Below are 23,599 nucleotides of genomic sequence, written 5' to 3' on the forward strand. Positions count from 1 at the left end.
TTTGTAAAATTAAAATAAGTTTTTAAAAAAATGCCTTATGAAAAACATTACTGTTGTGCATTTGAAGACAAAACGATGACACAGATGTATTTTGAGATGTGTCTGTGCAAGCCGTTTTCAGTTTAGACAGCTATAACATTCATTTTAGTCTAGAACTGGTCTTAGTATGGGAAACCACCATAAAATGTATAAGGTCAAGTTTTAAGACTAGTAAACCATTTTTAAGTATATGTTTATTTCTACTGTGCAAGTAAAAAAAAACTAGACTAAATGTCTCCATCTTTAATTGAATTTGGATCTATAATTTGAAACAAACATTCAAACACTAGACAAACAATCTCATTTTGTATCATAAAATACATCACCCAATCATATTCAACCTAGTCAGTCCTGAACATTAAGTATATTTTGTATAAACCTTCATGCCGAGGACGCATCTAAAGATCTGTTAAATCTCGGCTCATCTTTATCGTCTGTAGCCTCAGAAGCTGCCGGTCAGTAATACGCCCTTGGCAGCACCCTCCTCACATTAATCGGGGTCAGGGGGTTCAAACTACACTGCAGTAAGGGCATATGAATATGGAGAGGGCGATGGGTTTAGTGAACATATGTCCAGTGTGTTTAGCATGCATGATTTGAAGGATCAGGTCATCGCAGGAGACCACAGGAGTGTGCTAGGAAAATCACTTGACATCTAAGTCTTAAACCATTTGGCTGTCGTATGCCTCCAGGTTTTTCCACTTTTTGTGTCTGGACAAGCATTCATCTCATTTTACTTTCCACCCGCTGCTGCACTATTTACTTCTTTAAAAGTAATTCCCATATTATCACTGTGTAAAGTTATCAGGGTGTTGCATGATTAAACTACACTGTTGATTTCAAGCTGAGGTTAGAGGTGAGAGGCATAGCCGGACGGAAGACTCACCTCCTCCCATAATGCATTTCCTGACCCTGAATCGGTGTGTTTGGTTTGGATGCTCTTTCTCAGAGTCACGCTCAACGCTCCCGTGAAGAATGATGTTTTGGTGGTGTTGCTGTGACGCACAAGAGAAAAGGATGTCTGTTTTCCATGCGTTTTATCTATCAAGGGCCTTTTTGCGTTCTTAATCTCCATTCTAAGAGATGTGCAACGCCCTGTTCTTCCCTGCTGACAGAGGCAATGTGTTTGGCACTGATAATCAATCCGCTGATAATTGATCAGCAGTTACTGTTGATCTGTCACCCTCATTGTGCCCCAGCTTATATTACTGGTGTGTGGAGACAGAAAACGACATCTGTGTGTCATTGAATGGTGTTTGAAAGCAAACAAAAGGTAAACACACATTGGGCTCTGTGTTGTTATGTTGTAGATCACAGACTAAGACATTCATGTACGAACGTCGGTTACTGTTCAGCTCTAACTGCAGGACATAATGTCATGTAAAATCATGGTCAGCCTGTGAAGGAACATATCCAGTGGCACTGAGTGTTGTTTCCTTGGTTACCGTGTGGCTGTGAGCAATGATTATGGATGCTCATGCATGGATTTTTTATGCAGTTGCGTTGATTTTGGCTTCTGCCCTGATCTGAGGTCATTTTGTTCTCTGTTATGTTGCGTAAATAGAGACGTTTGCATGATGTGGGAAGCTAACTAGTGTTTTCTTTGATATGCTGGTTTCCAAAGCTAGTACATGGAAAAGGGCACCGGATGGGCATATTGGAGAAGAAAATGAATGGTCGTGTGTTAATGAAAAGTTTCTTGGCAGGAACTGAGCGGCAGCTGTCTGTTTAAGGTCTTTAATAACCTTTTTAATTTAATAACCTTTTTTCTGTTAATGCAGAACAGAAAAGAAGATTTTTTTGTAAGAACAATGGACAAAATATGGAATGGATCCATAACCACTGAGACTTTTCTCAAAATATCATCTTCTGTGTTAGAAAATTGAAAGAGTCACATACAGGTTTAACACTACATAAGAGTAAATAATTGATAACAGAGTTTTAATTTGAGGTAAATTACACCTCTGAATTTAATGTTGTTCTCTGGTGCCATCTGTTGGTTGGCTGTTTGTCAGTATGTGACCATTTTAGTTTACAGTCATTTCAGCTAAAAAGCTCATATTCTTACTGTATTTGCATTATTGTTAAGTATAACATAAAATAGTTAATAAAGATAAACATATGATGAAATACTCACATCTCATTTCCTTTCTAAAAACAGTTCATAGGGTCAGACACTAGATGGCGCCACACACAACAACCTTCTCAAAAATTGATGATGTCCATCATCACTGTAATAAATGTTACAGCTTTTGAGAACTGACATAATAGTCTAACAATTTCTAGAAACATAGCTTGGGGAACAAATCTGTTTTAGCTAAAGTTAAATGAATAGGACAATGTTTAACAGCTTGTGAAAAGTGTGTGCGAACCTCACATGACTGAATTCTTTTACATAATTCATGTTATATAGAGGCCACATCAGACACTCTGTCTAAAGGGTAAATGAGAGAGTGTGCAGAGCTGTTAGTTTTAGACAGTCTTTTCTGGTTTGTGTCCTTTACAGTTAAAGTTAAACCAAAAATAACATACATTTTTGTATTTGTATTTTTTCCTTACAATACTATATAAAAACTGGACTATTGTCATTTTTAACTCAATGTTAGGTTATTGTTAACTAATGTTACCCTAATGTAAAGTTTTGCCCTATATATGAGCCAGATATACATTTCTCCCGAGGGATAGACATGGCTGCCACTTAATAAACCACACGATCTGATGCTCCTCTGGCTCTTTTAACCATGGTGCTTTTTCTGGTCCGGAAGGAGTGTTGGCAGGCTTCACTGCTTCTCTAAACTTTGCTCTTTTCTCAGAGTGATTCATGGCTCTTACTAACTTTATGCACTGTGTTTGTCTCTGGCCATCAGACTGCAGCTACACATGTCATTTGGAGTGTCAGGGGCTTGTTCAGCTGGACTGCAACCAACTAGACCATCAGGCCGACAATGTGTCTACCACCACTTCACATGGGTCCATTGCCACAAACCATAAGGAGACGGTAGGTTATTGTTTTTTACACACCTTGAGAGAGCTCCTCCTCATGCATACTTAGCACTTTTTTCAAAGGTATTGTGTTAATGAAATGTGTTAATATCATACTATTGTGTGTGGTTTTCCAAAGTCAGATAAAATTGCAGGATTCTATGAAGACGATGTGATGGTTGAAACAGAATTACATTAGTCTTGGGAAGTTGCTTTACTGGGACATATTAGCATCCACTCAGCTGCGTGTCTGATGCTCGACTGCGAATTACAATGGCAAGGAGTTTAGTTCCATGTACACAGGAAGTGACAGAGTAGTTGGGACTGAGAAAAAGCAGCAGGAAGCAGCCTGGGGGACACTGAAACACACACACATAGACGGTATTCATTTCTTTGTTCTGATGAACACAGAGAAAGATATTTGGAAGAAGGCTTGTAACTAAACAGTTCTTGGCCCCCATTGACTACCTTAGTAAGAAAAATACAATGGTAATCTCAAAAGTGCCTCAGAACTGTTTGCTGTCCTACATTCATAAAAATATATTTTGTGGTTTACAGAACAAAGACATTTTCAAGCTAATTTTTCTACTATGGTAGTCCATGGTGGGCAAGAACTGTTCGGTGACAAGCATTCTTCCAAATATATGTTCATCAGAGCAAATAAATGTATACAGATTCGGAACAAATTGAGGGTGAACTGTTCCTTTAATTTATGTTTAGTTCAGCATAACAACCACATACAAACAAACTCTTTCTCATCATGTTGTCTGCATAAAAATGAATAAAAAGAGCCATTTTATCAGACATGTTATTTGTGATGGCAGCCTGTCTGTCTAATTAAGAGTCCTCCTCTGTCTTTTTCTCTCTTCTCTAAATGAGGAGAAAAGCTAACCCAGCTGGCCTGTGATGTCAAAGAGATTGAGAGTTGTTGAATATGAAGCTGTCAACAGAGGGCATTATGGGTTTTTCTCGACGGAAATGAAATCTCACATTATTGCGCTTTATACTCAGGTCAGGAAACTACAGATTGCCTCGCTGATTTGATGCTGTTGCACAGAATGACCGATTAGGTTAGATGGTATACATTATAAGGTTTTTTACAATTGTCCGTCGTTCCAAGTATCAACACAGGGGGCAGATGTGTGCAAATATATTATGCAGAGGGATTTGCACTTATGCGGGGTAATTTGCATGTGAATGCCTCCAATTGTTTTTAATAAAGTATATGAAACAATCCCTACATATGTTATTTATTTCATTAATACAGATGAAAGCTTTAAGTGGTCGGTCACATTGAATGTGTGTCAATCCATGTATCATTTCATATTGATTCCACAAAAAATAAAGCAAAGAATTTGACTGTATATGGTTTTCTTATTAAAGCTCAAATGGAAATTATTTACCAAAGTAAATCAAATCTAAAGGAAGAATTTTTTTAATGAAATGGAATAAGCGACAGATCATGACAGGCATGGATTACATTGGGATTCATTGTACAGGATTCAGTCAATGTAATTATCAATACTGCCATTGAAATGCACCTGAGACCCTTTATTCTGAGCGTAGACAGACATTGGAAATGCACAGGGAATGCAGACGGTCTGTAAAGAGTGCCTCGTAACTTAATTACAATGAAGAGCAGCTAGACACCCATCTTGGACTACAGGGACATTACAGACCTTTACCGCCAGAAGCATCTATTTGAACAGAGCCGTTTCAAAGCCACACCAGTGCCAGGGGGCTGGGGGAGGACCATTGACCTTATGTAGATGAGTCACAGCGTGTGTGTGGATCTCAAGGGCATTCATCGAAACAACCCTCTGGCCTAAAGATCACTTGTTATTATAATGCCATTTTCTACCTGATTGTGAATGTGTTATTACCTCTGTGTATGTGCAGACAGAACGAAAAGGTAGTACACACAGGAAAGGTAAATCAAAAATTTGTTGGAAAAATAATTTTTTTCACCTTAAGAGTTAATATATTTGTCCGCGATATGTAGAGACAACTATTAATATCGCACATTTTTACAAAAGTGAAACTGAGAAATCATGTCTTTTGAGGATAGCTGTAAAAGACAAACCTTCAAGCAATATTGTTGTGGGTATGTTGTTATTGTAAGGCAATAAATGTAAAACCTGTCAATCATAAATCACGCTCATTAAAGTTTTTATACCCTGTTATACCCATTTAGCCCCCCTTTAAATTTTTTCCTTTCCTTATCCTTGTTTATAAGAATACAAAATGCTCCTCATGCACATTACCCTAATGTCCCTCACATCATGCAAGCACAGTGCACCGGCCCTTGTTACCCCTATGGGCTCAAAATAAGCCCGGCGAGTGCCAGAACCTCATCTCTGCATTAGCATGAACAGTTAGCTTCAGAATATGTTTCACTCATGGCAGCACAACAACACCCTACAGTCAGAACGTTACAGGGACCAGAGAAAGGAAGACCACCATTAGCTAAAGCAATTCTCCACCCTGAGGTTGTGTTTATACCTTCAGTTTTGAACATCCTCCCGGCAACCATTAAAGATGAGCTGATTGGGTGAGGTCTCCGGAGTCCACTGCAGCATCAGGCACACATTTGAATACATTTGCAGGATTCTTTTATTTTCTGTGTGTTAATGAGAGTGTTGTTGACCGTGTGTTGAGGGTATGTTTGTGAGCTTTGTTTCCCCAGCTGGTGGATGGATCATCGGTTTTCACTTGTATGGTAGTGAAGATAGGCGGTTGTCATCTCTCATATACTTCCTTCTCCTGTCCTCGGGTGTGTACACGCACACAGCAAACACACTTTATAATGTCACGTGCACTACAGCTCCCGACAAGCCAGGATAACAGATTAGAACTCAAGAACAGTTTAGCAGAAAATGTGCCACTTATAGCTACATATTTATATCACCATTTTAAAATCGACAGTGTTTTATACAACATCTTTCTTATTATGGAAAGCTTCACTTTAAGGGATATTTCACCTAAAAATACCAGTTCTGTCATCTTTTATTCACCCTCATGTTATTCGAAACCTGTGTATCACTCTTTTTGTTCTGTGGAGCATAAAAGAAGATATTTTGAGAAATGTCTCAGTAGTTGTGTGTCTATCCAGTGGAAGTCAACGGTGTTCAGTGTTGTTCGGTTACCAACGTTCTTTAAAATATCTTCTGTTGTGTGGAAGAAAAAAAGTAATGTTTGAAATGACATAAGTGTGAGTAAATTATTTAAAACTTTTTTGGGTGTACATGTATATGTATACTTAGCTCTGTTATGTGATGCCAGAGATCGTGGTGTAAGGTTTATTTTGTAGAGCTTTTAGACATTAGATGGCCTCAATTTATTTAAACTGTATACTGCATGTACATATATTTAGACACCGAACCCTAAAATATATTATATAAATTCTGTTTCTATTTTTTTTTATCTTTTCCACTGTAAAGAAAGACACCTCGACAACCCACGCAGACCAGTGTATGTGTTTTACTACATCTCAGTTCACCAGTTATGAAATCTGCCTGTGCCCTTACGCATAAGCGTCTGAGCCTTGCGTGGCTTTAAGGAATGAGCTGTCAAGCCTAATTTTACTCCACAATCCTTTTAGAAATGCCCGTAAACTTTGACAACACCTTTTTTAACAATTTAAAAAACACCGTTATTTTTTCCATTTGCTTAAAAACAGCTAATTTGGACATAAAAGGTTTGTGAACAGTGAACTGTTACTGTTTGCTTGCTATTTCATAGGAAGTCATGCGGAGGTGATGCATATACTCTTATTCTTCTGCACACTTTGTGCATTACCAAGTGTGGAAACCAGAGACTGACTGTATTATTAAACAAGGTGCGAGAAGGAGAGAGAGAAGTGTTCAAGCTTTTTCAGAAGCGTATCCTAACCACAGTGTCCAGTGTATGGTACTTGAGTATCACTGTCATGATCCTTCCAGGTCTCCGATTACTCTTCACAGATTGTGACATCTGCACAATACCAAACCAATTACAAAAGCATTTGGGATGAGCGTTTGGACAAAAATTGCAGGAAAAATACACAGCAGTTGGTATCCTGAAGAGAAAACTGGTATGGATTATATTTTCCAAGCACCCGCATGAACCCCTTACAAACTCTTTTGAGAGAAATGATTGAACTTTAGTGGAAATTAATTGGGACGTATTGACAGTAGCCAAAAGAGAACCCTCTCCCTCCCCTGAGGGTTTGGATATCGAGCGTCTCGAGAAATGTTCAGTCCCTCATTGATTATGAAAATGCGACCCAAGGCCACAGCTTCAAGTAATTTGTCATGAGGTGATAGTGATGATGTTTTTATGTCTTTGCTATGTGCTCGGACACCAGAGCAGCCATCAGGGTTTATGGATATGGACTTAATATATGGTCCAGTACATGAAAAGCCTGTGCTGTAATGAAATAAAATGGCTGAAATGTGGTACGGTACAGTGTTCAATGAGAATGTAATAAAGCTGATGAGGGATACTCGATGTGACTTTCAACCTTCATCTGTTTATAGAATTAGAGTATTTTTTCTTGTCTTTCATCTCCTTCTGTGATGAATCGCTTCCCAGCTGGAGAAACTGGCTTGAGGAAAGCAAGGAATGAAAAAGAAGTGATAAATGTGCTGATTTTAAGATGGCATATTGCCAGGGTGTTTTACCATAGTAACAGTCTGGAACTGTTGCTAAGCACACACAGGGATTTTTTTTCAATAAGACTCCTATTTTCTTTTCTTAGGTCTCTGAAATGATCACGATAGGAAGGTGATTGCATTTCTCCTTGTTCTTACAAGTAACGTTTACTGGTGCTACAGCTGGGCTTTGTGTTTTTGCCCCCAAGGTCAGGGTTAAAGGTTAAGACCAATTGCCTGATGTGTGCCTGGAGAGATCAGATGTCACTATAATTTTGACCTCCGGAGGTACATAATATGTACATAATCTTGTTGTGCCGGTTTTCTAATGATGTTTTTTACATAATACCGAATATTGACTACTACTATACAATGATTTGCATTTATTATTGAATTGTCTAATGGATAACAGTGACAGTTATGAGAGTTGTGGTGTTTGGGCTATTTCTTGGGCTAGTTTGGTTGGACATTGGGCGGGTTTTGTTACAAAATCTGGCAACCCTATTTAGATGCAGCATGTTATTCTTTCTCTAGCCACTGCTACCGCATCATCTACTTTTTAAATATAAATTACACCACAGATAAGGATTGTCTCTTTGCATTTGCATTAGTGGTAGATGGCTCATGACAGCACATTGGAAAGCCAGAAGCGGCAAAACAGTGCATTGAATTATTTATAGAAAACCGTGCTTGTAATGATGATCTGTTACAGCCTTTCAGTTCTACCTGTGGCTTTTAAAAGCTTATTACACCGCTCTCTGGATTACTCTATTCTGAACGGCCAGTCGTGGCACGGTGCAGTCATACATTTGATTATATTGACCATTAAACTGTATAATGGACAATTTCCTACAAATCTCTGCTGTAGTTTACAGTCTTCCATATCACTTACAGTCTCCTATTGGTCATATACTCAAAACAATGTTTCATGTCCAGTTTGTTTGATAAGTGGCTATGTAAATAAAAAAAGCTTTGTTTCATACAAAGCTCTTTGTATGAAAAGAGCCAATGCAGTGATGTTCACTAACATTCAGCCATTAGGGAGTGCCAGATGCACTTTGCACATCAGGTGAGACTGTATGTAAAATAGCTTTAAAAACAAGCAGCGGTCTCTTTCTTCCTCTCGCTCGCTGCCTCTCTCTCACTTTATTGGGAAGTATATTCAGTTGAGCAAAAAGCAGTTAAGTGCAGGAAGAGAGATAGTGGAAGAGGGAGGGGGTTTTGGGTAAGCTTGTAGGCAGATAACAGACCCAACCACAGATGGTGGAGCAAGAGAGAGAGAAAGCAGGCGTGCTGGTGTGAGAGGAGGAAGGGAGGGAGTCGTTCTACGTCACTTCTCTGCTTTCTCAGTCACTGTAAGGCAGAAAGAAGCAGGTTGATTTTCTGGCTCTTCTCTGGCAGCTGCCGCAGCTTCACTGTGAAGGGAGACTCTTTCCTCTTTCTCACACAGCTTAAGGAATATTCAATATCATGTTCGTGCAACGTTTTCCGGAAACCTTCCGAGCTCAGGAGCTTTTCTACATCAAACCTGTTTGACTGTTTGTGACGTGCAGGGAGATACCGCTTCTCCACATTTGGTCCAATCTTCTCATTCTGTGGACTGGCATTGCTCTTGGTTGCCGTTTCTATAATGCACTAAGCTGTCGGCTACATACTTCGGGAACGTACTTCTTCACTGTCACCTGTGACCCGTGGAAACAGGAACTGATCATCAGATACCGGCTGTGACGCTCACTCGCTCTTCTGAACGTACACGCTGAGTGACAGTTTGACGTTTCAGCGGCATCTTGCTTCCGGTTGCACGTGGAGCACTTACCCTTCACCTTAACTTTTGGTCCCCTGCTCCTGGTCAGTCCGCCCTTTCCCATCACTGGAGTCTGGAATGATGCACCTGGTCCCCTAAAGCCCACCTCAGGGTGGACACAGAGTCCCTCAAACTGGATCCCACGCCGCAAATGACTGGCAGTAACAGCATGAGCAGTGGATACTGCAGCCTGGATGAGGAGAGCGATGACTTCACCTTCTTCACCGCCAAGACCTCCTTCTTTCACCAGCCGCAGGCCAAGCCAGTAGCCAAGGTAGCATTTAAAAGCGAGGGTTTAACATAGATTGAGTGACCTTATTCACACCCAAAACAAGAAACGAGAAATACCTCACGGAAGTGTGCGCACGGAAGTGAGATAGTGTGCATTTCTCTTGATGTTTGCAAAAGTGCAAACGTTTGTTAAAGTTGTTGAATTGTGAGAAATGCTTATAGTGTGCATTCAGAATGGGTTTGTGAGTTGGTTTAATATCTAGCGCAAAAATGTTTATGATGTGAGGGACTGCATCAAGGTCTGTTATGGCTTCTTTTGAGATCCCCGTTCAGCGCGACATTGTTGACTTTTAGGGTTAGATTACAAGCACTAGAAAGGAGCTTTGCCTATGGAACACTGCATGTAAAAATCTTCCCTTTTTAGAAAGACATCAAACTCGTATTTAAATGAAAATTTCCCAAGAGCTCACGTGACTCAATACAGACAGCTATTATCTCTTGCTAACAGGATTTTTACGAGGAATTTTGCCGCACCAAACTGAAAGATATCTAGGTTACGGTTTTCTACTCCAAACAATGTGTGTTTGGGTTTGTCAATTTTGCAGATGATACAAAGGCACTGTTTTAGGTTTGAGGACTGTTACATTTGGTAGTAAGAGAGGAGATTCCTCTTTTGTGTTGCGGTCACTCATTTAACCCAACTGATGATACTTATCTCAAATATGCGTGTATGACGGGTTTTTGATGTTAAAAAGACATTTAAGGTGATTGTAGCACACTCTGATCGTGTAATTTAATAGGTATTTTCATTAATATATATATATACATTTAAAGTGATAGTTCACCCAAAAATGAAATTTCTGTCATTGACTCACCCTCAGGTTGTTCTGAATCTGTATAAATCTCTTTGTTTTGCTGAACAAAAAGGAAGATATTTGGAAGAATGTCAGTAACCAAACAGATCTCAACTCCCATTAACTGCCATATTAGGGAAATTATTTGTTTGCATATCACAACAAATACATTTATACAGGTTTGGAACAATCTGAGGGTGAGTAAACGATAACGGAATTAATACGTTTTGGGTGAACCATCCCTTTAATAAGTCACATAATATATTTGAAATACTGCAAGACCTGAAAGATTTTGAATCGAATAGCTCTACGAGTGCAGCTTTATTTTATCATCCTTATTTAGTGACATTTATATCATGCACCAAATGCATTTATGTCAAGTGCTTTATAATGTGCATTGGGTTGCAGCTCATTAGCTACATATCTTGGCCTTCATTAGAAACTTTGGTAATGTTGCAATGCACTTTCACACCCCCAATCTCTCTATTGCTGTGAAAGGAAGGAAATGCTTGCTGATTGTAGCAGAAACTCTCTGTATTTTCTCTGACTTCCTGTTAAGTCTACAGTCTGTTGAGGTACGGTTCATAAGTGTCTAAAATGTCGTTCAATAAGAATCATAACTTGTAAGTGTATTACAGTTTGTCTACACAGCTATCCAGCTAATGCAGTTTCATTGTAAATGTGAAAGAAAAGACAATGTGTCAGGCGTGCCGTTTTATAAGAGGTTTTTATACTTCTTACCTTAACTGACCAGCCTTACAGAGTCTTGCTGTAATGTATCAGATTCAGGTTTGCAAAGCTATGTCTCGGCATGGCGCGAGTTGTCAGTTTAAGGGCATTCAACGGGCATAGTCCTGTGTTTATGCAGTTGTCAGTATATTGGCCTTTTGTGTATTGTATTATGTATATTGTTTTGTAGCTTGTTTAGATGTTGTGGTGATGGGAGAAGGTTGTCATTTTAACTTGGATGACAGATGTTAGATGTAATTGCAATTTTGAAAAAAATGCCTCTTTTGGTCACTGTTTGGATTATAAAACTTCCACCGTTCAATTGTTATGTTTTTACTACACGGAGGTTGAGTGCAGTTTGACAAGATAAGTTTTGTGGAGTTAATGTAGCATCCACTATCATCTTCTAGCAACTACCTAGGGATGGATAAATAAAATACTATGTTATGCTTTCAGTTTAGTGCATGCTCTCCTTGTAAATTATGGGATTAAAATTGCTTTTGTCGATCAATAATGCACTTCCTATTTATCTGATTCTGTTAACCGCAGCAGGCCAAAGGCTTTTAAACCAAGTGCAGAGTACTGGTGCACTGGGTGAGGAAAACTGACGCAGTGCTTTGATAAATAGCAATCCTTTTCTGGTTGATCATTATTCCACAAATTTATTAGAGAGAACACGCATCCCCACACTAGGAGCAGCCCCATTACACATGTGCCTTACAGTTGTACTTGTATATATTTGTGGGGATTTGTAACGCAAATGTCTACTATAGGAGGGGAAACAAAATGTTAACATTATAAACACGCTGCATAATTGGGTCTGGTTTCCTTCACCAAATGAAATGACTTCCTTTGAGGGCAGACAGGGAGGTGCTGACATTTAAATAGGCAAAGTCATGCAAACATAAGGCAGATCATGCACCTGATAAGAGGTGAAAGTTATGAGCTGTTTTATTCATTTTCTATGATTGAAGAGAGCTTATATTTGTGGTAGCCTATGAGGTACAGGTGTTTGTCACTTCGACAAATGGTTCCCTACCTAGTAGGCAGCAGACCTCTTAGATTCTTGCATTAATCCGTCGGTATGACTAGTTAATCTGAGCAAATCGGCAGAAATAGGTAAAATTTCTTTCGACCAAAATTTCAGTTTTGCTTTGAAACGGCTGAACCAAATAGCCATTGTTGCCAGATAGTGTAAAAATAAACTTTATGTATCATAAGGAAAATGCATAAAAATAAAATCAGGATTAGTCATGCTGCTTAGATCAAGAAGACTTTGATTAAGATAATTTTTATTATTTTTTATCAAACATTTGTATGTGTGCATGAAGGGTTTGTGTCTACTGGAGAGGTGTCGAAGACTCTGATAATCTTGGATGTTTATTCAGGCATGAAGATGATGGGCTTTGCATTCATGCTAGCTGCAGAGAGGCAGGATCTACTGCACACTTGACCCAGTAATGAGAGAGAGAGAGAGAAATGAGAACGCATATGCAGTGTGTGGGAGGGAGCAAATTGAAAAGCATCATTTCTATACTGTGTCAGAAACAGCAGAGAAAATCCAGGCCACTTCATCTTTTGATCACTGATGATCTTGTGATGCAAGGCATGTATACACACGGATGTATAAACATTAATAATGAACCAAAAATATCTATTAAACTGTTCAACAGCAAGCATGCAGATAGTAGTGCAGTAATAGCCTTTCTATTTATTGAACTTCTATAAATTGAATTTCTATTTACTATAGTCGGTTTTGACTGCAGCTATAGCTGACACATTAAAGCACATTAGAAGTAAATTACAACAGTTGCTGGTATAAAAACCAGTAAGCCGCCTACAAAGGCAACAATTTGACCTATCATATCATACTACTAAATTGCCTTACTAGTTTACCTGTTTTAGTCTAATTGTTAGGCAGCACAGTGTTTTCTTAATGGAGGCTAAAATCGTGTGTGGTTTGTGAAAAAATATACCAAAGATGAGATGGTGATTATAAAAAATGGACATTGACTGTTTACATGCACCCCAACTAATGCGATAATGAGATATAGCCAATTGTGATTATATACTTGACCTCATTTAAACACAGTTTTTCTATCACACGCAAATAATTGTACTTAAATATTTGCCGTATTTTGATTTTAATCGCAATAAACTATTTAAATCGAAAGTGTGCATGTGCTTGTGATGCAAACAAATTACATTTCATGCACTTGCAGTCATGTGGGGACTCATATACAGTTCATGACATTTTTATGTTTTCTCCAATCTAAATCAATATTGCTATCATGCTTTAAGCTTACATGCTACAACATGCAACTTTATTAAAACGAATAGTATTTGTAGTTAGCTACATTTTACAATAGTTTTCACGATAATAATCTTAATGTGTTGCATTGTGTCCACGATGTACAACAGAATATGACTAGAGGCCGTAAGGCAGGTGCAGGCGTAGATGACTCACATGTAGTCTGAAACTGACACTGAAGGCATTTCATTCCCTAATTAGTTTGAGTAGCCATGTGCTGAGCTCAAGGACACCTGCCTGACATGCAGTGATGACTTTGACATGATGCTCCGATAACATCCACAGCCTTGCCCTTTTCTCTCGTGCCATGTCAGCTCTGTAAGTTGATATTTGCTCAGGTCGTGCCCCAAAGCTCCTTTGTTACGCATGCGGTAACACCCTCTTTTTGTGCCGTAGGTGACTTTCTTTCCTCTGTTTGTTTGATATTTCACTTTTTTGATGTGGAGAATGGCTCTGAGTGTTTAACAATGAAATGCATTGTTCAATTGAAACGGCATTGTTTGAATGTGCCTACTGTGAACTCATACAAGTAAGACAAGGTTTTATCTTTTGAAGTGCTTGAATCTAAACCCTTTCCCACATTTCACATGGGCCGACTGGTCGATCTCTCACTCTGATCTGTCCAGTTTTTTGATTTGTAATTTTCTAGAACATTCCTTGCTGTGGGTCGACAAAGTCTGCCAAACGCTTCTCTTCACGCACTCACAGGATATCCGGGTTGTGTTTGATGTCATCACTGTAAAAATCTGATTATGTGTAACTCACAGATTTCTCCGATTTTTTTTTTAGAAGAGCATATATATTTGTGTATTTAAAGGGATAGTTCACCCGAAAATGAAAGATTGAGGATTTCTTCTGCAGAACCAAAAAAAGAAGATATTTTGAAGAATGTTGATAACTAAACAGTGCCGGGGCGTCATATTCATTTCTATTGTATGGACACAAAACCAAAGCAAGTGAACGGGTGCCGTCGCTGTGCCGTCGCTGTGCCGTCGCTTAACAACATTTTACAAATATCTTCTTTTGTGTTCTGCAGAAGCAAGAAAGCCATACAGGTATTAAATGACAAGAGGGTTAGTAAATGATAATATGATTTTCATTTTTAGGGGATGGGGGAAAATATTTATTTATAATATTTTAGCTCAGATGTGAGCAAGTTCCATGCAAGAACGTTGAATGAGCAGAGAATTGGGAGACATCCCACACATACCTCGCCCACAATCACACACACTTATGATGCCATTTATTCCAATTACAACTCCTACGCTCACCAATGCTCACTGTTACACACATAAAACAGTTTTCTTCAGCGTAACCTGTGAGTGCATCCACTCACACACACCCACACATATTTTTGGCCTTCACTTGTAGATCACACCAAGAATTCTTCAAATGGAACATGAAATCTAAACTAACCATGTATGTCTTCAATACACATTCATGGGCCTAGTATACATGTTTCATTAGTGCATTAGTTTCATTAGTTACTACTGCACGTTATTCCAAAGAAAACTAATATCAGTCTTTTTCTTTCATCAGTAAAGTAAGGGAGTACTCTAATTTTTTCTGTAATTTAATTATGATGTAATTGAACTACATACTATGTTAAATATATTGGAAATGACATCAAAATTACCAGTCTAACTTTAAATGTATGCTTTGCTTCATCCTTTCTTGCATTTGTAAACTTTGGTCAGTTAATAAGAATAGTTTACGTAGTTATTTATTTGAATGAATTAAATAATTTGTTTCATGTCTATCCTTGAATCATTTCTAATCAAGGTTGAAGAAGGATATAGAACAGTAATAGTAATAAATACTTTTTGGAGAGTAATTTGTACAGTAATCTTATAACACTATTGAAAATGTAATTCGTAACTAGTAATTAATTACTTTTTCAGAGTAACTTACCCAACACTGCATGAGACCATCAGCAACAGAACTCTCATTCACACTAGTTTTTATTGTTTGGTTACATTGTTTCAAAAGGCCACACTTTCTCTGCCTTGGAAATCCTTGGATGTGAGGAAGGGAGGGATGAAGATATATTTAGAAACACGCAGTCCTTTGGTCACAAATACAGGAATTCCTGATAGATTTTAGTTGGGTGCACCAAGGGATTCCAAGTGATGAGAGAAGGAAGAAGAGACCTCAAAAATCTTTGTTTTGCAGCATTGGACATCTTAGATGTATTGCTTAATTTCTCCACGTGAGCCTGGTTCTAGACTGATTTGCTAAATAAAAGGCTTCCTGTATATAGAATGTTTAATTGAAAATATTTCAGATTCATCTTTCTGCATGATATTCCAAAACATAATGTGCACAGCCTTTTTATGATACAGAATAATGTACTGTTCAATATCATTTTATTTTTACCATGGTCTGTTTGAATACTTGATTCTGATTGGCTGGATGGTGGTAGTTCCAGTCAAAGCTGTTGAGAGAGAGTGAATATTGACAACTGAAGTTCAACATTTTTACATGTTACGTGATTCATGGATCCTTCAAACGGTTCCAGGAATTTACGTTTTCTCTTTTAATGCTTTATTTGATTCATTTTTTATTCATTAATTGACTGACGTCTTTAAGTTGGTAAAACGTTTGTCACAATCGGTCTGTTTTGCTGCAGTTCCATGCATTACTAGTAACTTCCAGGAACTTTTGAGATGCTCCATGAACTGCCATTGCTGTGAAAAAATCGCCTTACTTATTCATTTTTATTATAAGGTAGCTTAAATTATAAGATTTTGCAACGTTACATATTGTCACCTTTGTAAACCACATAATGCACTGACTATTTGAGAACAGGTGTACAGATATTTCATTTCCTCTGAAATCTCTTCATAAATCACTAACCCGGATGTCACAGCGTTTAGCCTGTGAAAGAGAACTCTCATACTTTTTCTTCAGACATTAAGACCCAATTTTGCTTCCACTCGTGGAGATTTTATGTTGCCTCATTTAGTGCTGTTTCTTTTCTACCAGAACATACCACACAAACCAACATGTGCAGCAACCATTGCACATTTCCTGTCTGAAGATTCCATCTGTCACAACAACACGTCTTGCCTCTATATTTCATTCGAATTGATTTTGAAACACTCTGTGCCTTTAATCTTATCCATGTCGATCATCTCTAGTATGTGGGCTGGGCGTAAATTATTAATTTGCTAAGCATCCTGATATATTCTTCCTCCCCTCCTGTCAGTCTGTGTGTGTGTTCATGTATGAATGTGTGTGTTTTTCTTCTCAATGAGACATCTCATCTCCATGAATTAATGATCCCGCTTATTTTCATTCTTGTTCCTTCGTCCCAGAAAGAGACGAGGGAAACTCACTTTTGCGTGCATTACGGGGGAAGCAGCCAGTAGCTTAAAATACATCCGACTGAATCTTTGTTGCTAAGGCTTGCTCAGCAACAGCATTGCATGTCATCTCCCCAGAACACCCCTCCGTGAGTAGTGTTTCATTTCGCCATTGTAGAAGATGGAATATAGTGCTGCACGCACAGTCATCTTTCCTCATTTTGCATGTAGGACAGTGTGTGGCATATCAAGGGCATTTCTGAAATATTGAAATCTCCTCATCTATGTGAGATTAAAAGCCCCTTTTTTAGACGTGTTTCATTCATGGGGGTAACAGAAAAGAAAAAATTGGGGGACGGGTTTCCTATGAAAGGTGTTTCTCTCTGTTGTGTATTGATGAATCTCTATAGATGGGGGAGACGTCCTCAGTGGCCAATACTGCAGCAAAATATTCTATTTATTGACTCCTATGTCCAGTGTAGATAAATCTGTATATGTTTAAAGAGGTCTCGAGAGACTGGTAAACTGTTACTGTTGTCCACACACACAGATATCAGTGTCGATATGGCTCATTGAAAGACATTGCCCCCTGGAGTTGATCAATAAAAGTGGCCCCTAAAGCCTAGCCCAGTCAACAATACAAATTTCATTCATGTTGGAGAATTCTGCCAGTAAATGCTAGGATAGTCTAATGCTAAATGTCAATAGACTTTCCCATCGCTGCTGTTCTACTGAAACCTCATATTTCATGACTTTTAGTTTTTGCCATCAATCATTATGTCACCATTTATGTTTGTCACTGGGTTTCGCAAATATCTAACCAATAAAAAGTATTAAAAGGTGCACGTGAACTTATATGGACATACACGTTTTTGGAAGGACAACGACAATATACAAATAATCCTATCATTGACTCTTGTACTTTTGTAATAATCCAGAACTCCCTAGAAACTGTATAGAAACTGTATTTAATATGGATTGAGCAGAATGGTGGATTGAGTTCAGTGTCGCCAAGAAATCGTGAAAAGGGCAAATAGCTAAATATTGTGATGCCATGAATGTCTTCTGTAATCTCAGCAGCTCTTCTACACTAAATGCCAACCGAAATGTTTAGATGAACCAATTCAAAGGGGCTCTCTGTTTTCATAGCAAAGGTCACCTTTAAAATGAGCGAAACCAGAATCTTTATGTCAATCACTATCTGTTCTCTGGCCTTCCAAGTAATGTCATAACACATGCTCATAATGTCTCAAGAAACACAAGACAGAGTTCACCATTGTGCAACGTTAATGACGTAAAACTTATTAGTTCCACTGTGTTTGATTCGCTGTTCTTTTTCTTGGTTTTAGAAAGTTGAACTCGCAACAGAGGAAGCAAAAGAAAACGTAACATCCCTCACAGGGGAAGAGATAAAAGCAAAAATCGACGACTACAACTCCAATGTGACGGAGAATGGAATGAAATTAGTAAGTTTTGAAAGGTATTGGCATGTTTTTCAATGTTACTGTGACCGAAGCTCTGATAAAAGGTTCTCATGTTCTTCTCCAGGGTTCTGATGGCTCATACACTGGCTTCATAAAGGTTCACTTAAAGTTACGCAGACCTGTAACTGTACTTTCTGTTGACGGGAAGTCACCAGGGCAGAGTTCCTCCTCTGATAGCTCAGATAAACGCATATCGTTCTACCTGCCCAGCGAGACTGTTAAACAGCTACACATAAGCAGTACCACCACGGTCCGTGAGGTCATTCAGGGCTTGCTGAAGAAGTTCATGGTACAAGATAACCCAAGCAAGTTTGCTTTGTATCGCCAGACCCGACGAAACAGCCAGGGTGAGCAACTGAGCATCTTTGAATGTTGACTAACATGAAATGTTTTAGTGTCATGGAAAGACATTGAAGTGTTGTTTGCTTGTTAGATCTTTTCGAGAAGTTGCCGATATCAGACTGCCCGCTCTACCTGAGGCTGTTAGCAGGTCCAGAGTTGGAGAACTTGACATTTGTACTTAAGGAAAATGAGACTGGTGAGGTGGAGGTGAGATATTATTACTGATATTTTGATAATTGTCTTGGAGTTTGACATAAAACCAACCTGATTCACTTTACTTTCTTAATGCACATCATTCTTTTATAATCTTTCATCAAAATGTCGCTTCGCCTCCAAAAATGACTTTCCCTTTCAGCTGACATGATCATTCCTGTAATCTTTACCTTTTTTCCTCCAATCGCCTATCCTCGGTATCCTGTCAGACACATTTTCTAAGTTGAGTTTAATAATATTTCTTCTCTGTCTGTAGTGGCATGCATTCTCAGTTCCTGAGCTTCAGAACTTCCTGATCATCCTGGAGAAGGAAGAGAACGAGCGCGTGCGGCTGGTAGAACAACGTTACTCTTCCTACAGGGAGAAGTTGCAACAGGCTCTGTGTGAAGTTCAGGCCAAACCAGTCTAATGTCCAACGTTAAATCACCTTCATCAAACTGAGCCGACACGAGGGCGGCCTGGAGGAGGGGTAGCCCAACAGACTCACTTACAAACCCTCCACTCAGGACTCTGTAATGCTCTCAGCATGACTCTCTGACCTTTGACCCTAAAGCGGAGCAAGGTATGAGACATGACTCAAACAAAGAAGAGGATGTAACTAAATATTAATAGTTTCTAAAGATTCTCTTTTTCTTTGGAAATGGCACACTGTTGAAAGCCAAGGAGTATGTTTAAATGCTAAATGGGTTTCGTTTCATTTTCTTTTTTGTTTGTTTGTTTTTACATCGACTAGTCTGCCTGTGTGTATGTGTCATTTTGTTTGTTTGTTTTGTTTTTACATGCTGCTGCTATTGCTGCTACTGCAAGTGTTACTTAAAGCATGACTTTCCTTTTGGTCTCTCTGCTTGTGTCTACCGCATGTCCCCTATCAGGGAATAACTGTATGAAATAGGGGAGAAAAGCACTTCTTTAGGGGAAGTGAAAAGATTTACCATAAATGATGTTATCAGGACAAAGATTAATCTCGTCCACATAGCAGACTATAAACAGATCAGAAACAATGAAATGCTAAATAGTGTACAAATATTACTGTTTATACTTGAGATTATAAACAAGCACACAAAATCTATAGATATTTGTTCACAGTGTGCTTACAGGAGTAACAATCACCCCCTCCATTTTAATTTTAAAAACAAAATGGCCAAACTTCCAGTAAAGCCATGAAAAGACCCACAGCACTGTATGTAATATTTAAATAAGCTTCTGTATGTTGGAATAGATTAAGCAGATTGATGTAGAAATGTAAAAAGCCGAAGCATCCATACAGACTGTTACTCGTAGTGTTGGGTCTCTGGAAAGAGACCTCGTCTATCCAGGTGTCTTAAGCCTCAGCAATGACAAATCACTCACTCAGATATACCAACAGTGCTTAATGTTAGCTTTTCCCACATATGAAGGTCAAGTTAGATTGGGAGGATGAAATCTATATAAGTGGTCTGAATTGCCATGTGGATCCAAATCGAACTTTTATTTTAATTTGAAGCTGTTATGTATTGAATTCTATACCAAAAGTAAAACCCCAGTATATTGATTATGACATTAGAGAGATTGTTCTAAAGAGGAAATGTTAGATTTGTATTATGGAGTCATGATTTATTTTACCGTCAGACCAGATCAAGACCACTAAGTGGTCTGCCAGTAGGCCTATGTGGTCCATATTATTCTGTTATGGGACGTTTTTACTATCTTCTCTTCTTTGCTTTGATAATGTGTTTTAAAAAGGGATTTGTGTTTTTATGCGTTTAGTCATTTTCAAATTATTTTCTGTCAATCCATGAAACATTGACTGTTTCCGTCAATTGATAAGAGGTAGTTCACCCAAACATAAACATTATATTTGAGAATTTGTAATGATGACATAAAGTCGACACTTGATTTGGTTTCTCCATGTAAGCATTTATGATTTCAAGTCCTTTAAAAAAACTAAACCGCTCTGTATGGATAGACATCTCTAGCAAGTAGGCCTATAGCCTATGGCAGTTTTGTCATGGCAGAAATCACAGACTGAATTTATTAGGGTTGACCCGTTTCATTGGGACCATTAGGAGAGATGCCACTTTAGAGTTGAAAGTTTCCATTTTGATAACTCTGCCCTGTTTGCATTGTATAAGTGTATACAAAAATGTATGATTTTGTCTGTACAGCCCCTAGTGGACTGGAGGTATCACTTCAACTTGATATGGATTGATATGTCTGCTCAGGCTGAATTTCCCTGAGGGTCAAATTCCTGCTGGCAGTGCCTTTAATGTCTGTGTAGCTTTGTACTGTACATACGCTCTAGATGTCTGGCCCTATAACCCCACATATTGAAAGATTCACACGCTTACAGTGGCAGTACCCCAGGTGCTTTTAATGCCAGGCCCATCAAGCCCAGGTGGGACTTTAAGGGACTTGTGTTAAGTGTGTGTGAGATAGAGTGTATGTATGCTTTGTGTTTAATGTGTTTTATTTATTGTTTTGGTTCAATTTCAGTGTGTAAACTTGAATATGTGGACAAATCAGTACTGTTGGGCAATCGTTTTGTTTCAGATTTAAAAATGTCTATAAAGCTGTAAATATACTGAAGAGTGAAATAAAAATTCATGCTTTTATGGTGATGAGTGTGTCTGATAATCTGAAAGCTGTAGCTAAAATAATTGGTTGTCTTTCTGTTTTTTAAACTGGTTTTGGGTTGCAAATATTGTTGCCATTTATGGTATGAAAGTGAAAACTAAAAATATATAATTGACAGAATAATACTGTTTGTGTCCAGTCCAGTATTAGCTGATGGATTCTTAGGCTTCAAAAAATAGGATTTCACAAAGTCCTTCACATCCAGCAGAGGGAACCCTAATCTTATAGTTCCAATGTGAATGCCCTCAATAAGAAAAATTCAAAAGAATATGAGCGATACAAAGAAAAATGTATTTGTGATTTTATTCATAAAGTGTATAATTACTATATGAACTAAATGGTTCATTGTGGAACCAAAAGTGGTTCTTCTATTGCATCGCTGTGAAGAACCTTTTAAGCACCTTTATTTTTAAGAGTGTAGTATCAACAGTCAACTATTGCACATGTAGTGCACTGTGTGTGTTTGTGTACACATGAGACAATACCAGAAAAACATGTCATAACTTTTAGTTACACTCGCTACACGTCTAAAAAACAGCGTTGCAGGAAAATTGACCTTGTAGGTTCAAAAGCATGCCCAAACTTGGTAAAGTCTTGCATTATACTAAGGACACCCGGAAACCTATCAAGTCACCACAAAAAGACAGCAGTTGTGTGTGTCCATCATAATGTTGAAGACCCCCTGCCGAGATGCTATTGGACACACCCGTCCAGTCTGCCACTAAGAGGTCAACCTGCTAACAAAGTCAATATGTCATTTGAAGACACAAATAAAGACTGGTCTCGGTTTACCCAAAGACTGACAGATAAGAATAGCATACTATAGCCACAGACCTGTTGTAAGCACACCTAATTTAGCTTGACATGTCTCACCATATCACCTCTGTCACCCCTGCATGTGCTCTTATAGCAGTGTTGATCTATATCTGGGCTCTAAAGAGTTTGACAACAATACCGGACTAGCCAAGCCTATTTCAAATATATACAATACTGTTAAGGGTTGCTGTGTGTTGATATTTTTCATACTTATGTCTTGTTTGCTTGGACTGGTTTCCAAAATTTTGCTAAATAATAGTTTGTTAAAGTGCTTGCGCTTTAAACACGCCTGTTCTAGCTCTAAATATTACATTCAACTTCAATCACAGAAAAGAAAAATAGGTATGGTAGTTTATAGATTATATTCTATATAATAAACAAAAATAGACTTATTTAGTAGACATGATCTTTGTTAATGTTTGTTAAAGTCGATGTGACCCTGGATCACAAAACCAGTCTTAAGTAGCACGGATTTTAAGTAAAGCACTGTTTGAGTAAAAACTATCTATTTTTCTTTTATGCCAAAAATCAGTAGGATATTAAGTAAGGATCACGGTCCATGAAGATATTTAGTAAATATCCTATCGTAAATATATCAAAACTTTATTTTTGTGAGTGGATGGCCTCCCACAGTGCCTCTTATTAGCTACTTCAAAGACAATTTTCTCAATATTTAGATTTTCTGGCACCCTCAGATTCCTGAGTTTTAAACGGTTGTTTCTCCACCACATATAGTCAAATCCTAACAACTCAAACATCAATAGAAAGCTTGTTTATTCAACTTCCGGATGATGTTAAAATCTCAATTTCGAAATATTGACCCATAAGACGCACTCCATCCAGGGTGTATCCTGCCTTGATGCCCGATGACTCCTGAGATAGGCGCAGGCTCCCCGTGACCCGAGAAAGTTCGGATAAGCGGTAGAAAATGGATGGATGGATGGATGGACCCATAAGACTGGTTTTGTCGTCCAGGGTCACATCATGTTAGTTCACTGTTCTTTAACCCAATGTTAATTTGAATGGTTTCTATTACAAATATAAATCATTAGCTGTTTACCATTAAACCCATTATATTAAGCAGTGTTTTAGGCCTGGTTGAGGGATTTAATGGAATTGTTTTCCATCAGATGCCACCAATACACCAAATCATTTAAACCAATCAAATTCATATAATAACCATTAAATCCATTTCATTGATTTTTTTAGGGAACTAATAATTGCCAACCTTTTTATGTGAAAAGT

The 23,599-nt window shown here is 38.3% G+C and overlaps 1 protein-coding gene across 1 annotated transcript in view; it reads left to right on the forward strand.

The window, feature by feature from the left end:
* rassf5 (Ras association domain family member 5) overlaps positions 1–21,516 on the forward strand; it is a 32,378-nt gene extending 10,862 nt beyond the window's left edge. The window contains exons 2-6 of the mRNA XM_056734799.1: positions 2,907–3,037; positions 18,236–18,352; positions 18,435–18,717; positions 18,804–18,919; positions 19,182–21,516. Coding sequence (XP_056590777.1) covers positions 2,907–3,037; positions 18,236–18,352; positions 18,435–18,717; positions 18,804–18,919; positions 19,182–19,334 — 800 coding nt within the window. The 3' untranslated portion in view covers positions 19,335–21,516. The remainder of the gene's footprint in view (positions 1–2,906; positions 3,038–18,235; positions 18,353–18,434; positions 18,718–18,803; positions 18,920–19,181) is intronic.
* The last annotated feature ends 2,083 nt before the right edge of the window (positions 21,517–23,599 follow it).

The sequence above is a fragment of the Triplophysa dalaica genome, chromosome 21 (assembly GCF_015846415.1).
Source record: "Triplophysa dalaica isolate WHDGS20190420 chromosome 21, ASM1584641v1, whole genome shotgun sequence".
Classification (NCBI taxonomy): Eukaryota; Metazoa; Chordata; class Actinopteri; order Cypriniformes; family Nemacheilidae; genus Triplophysa; species Triplophysa dalaica.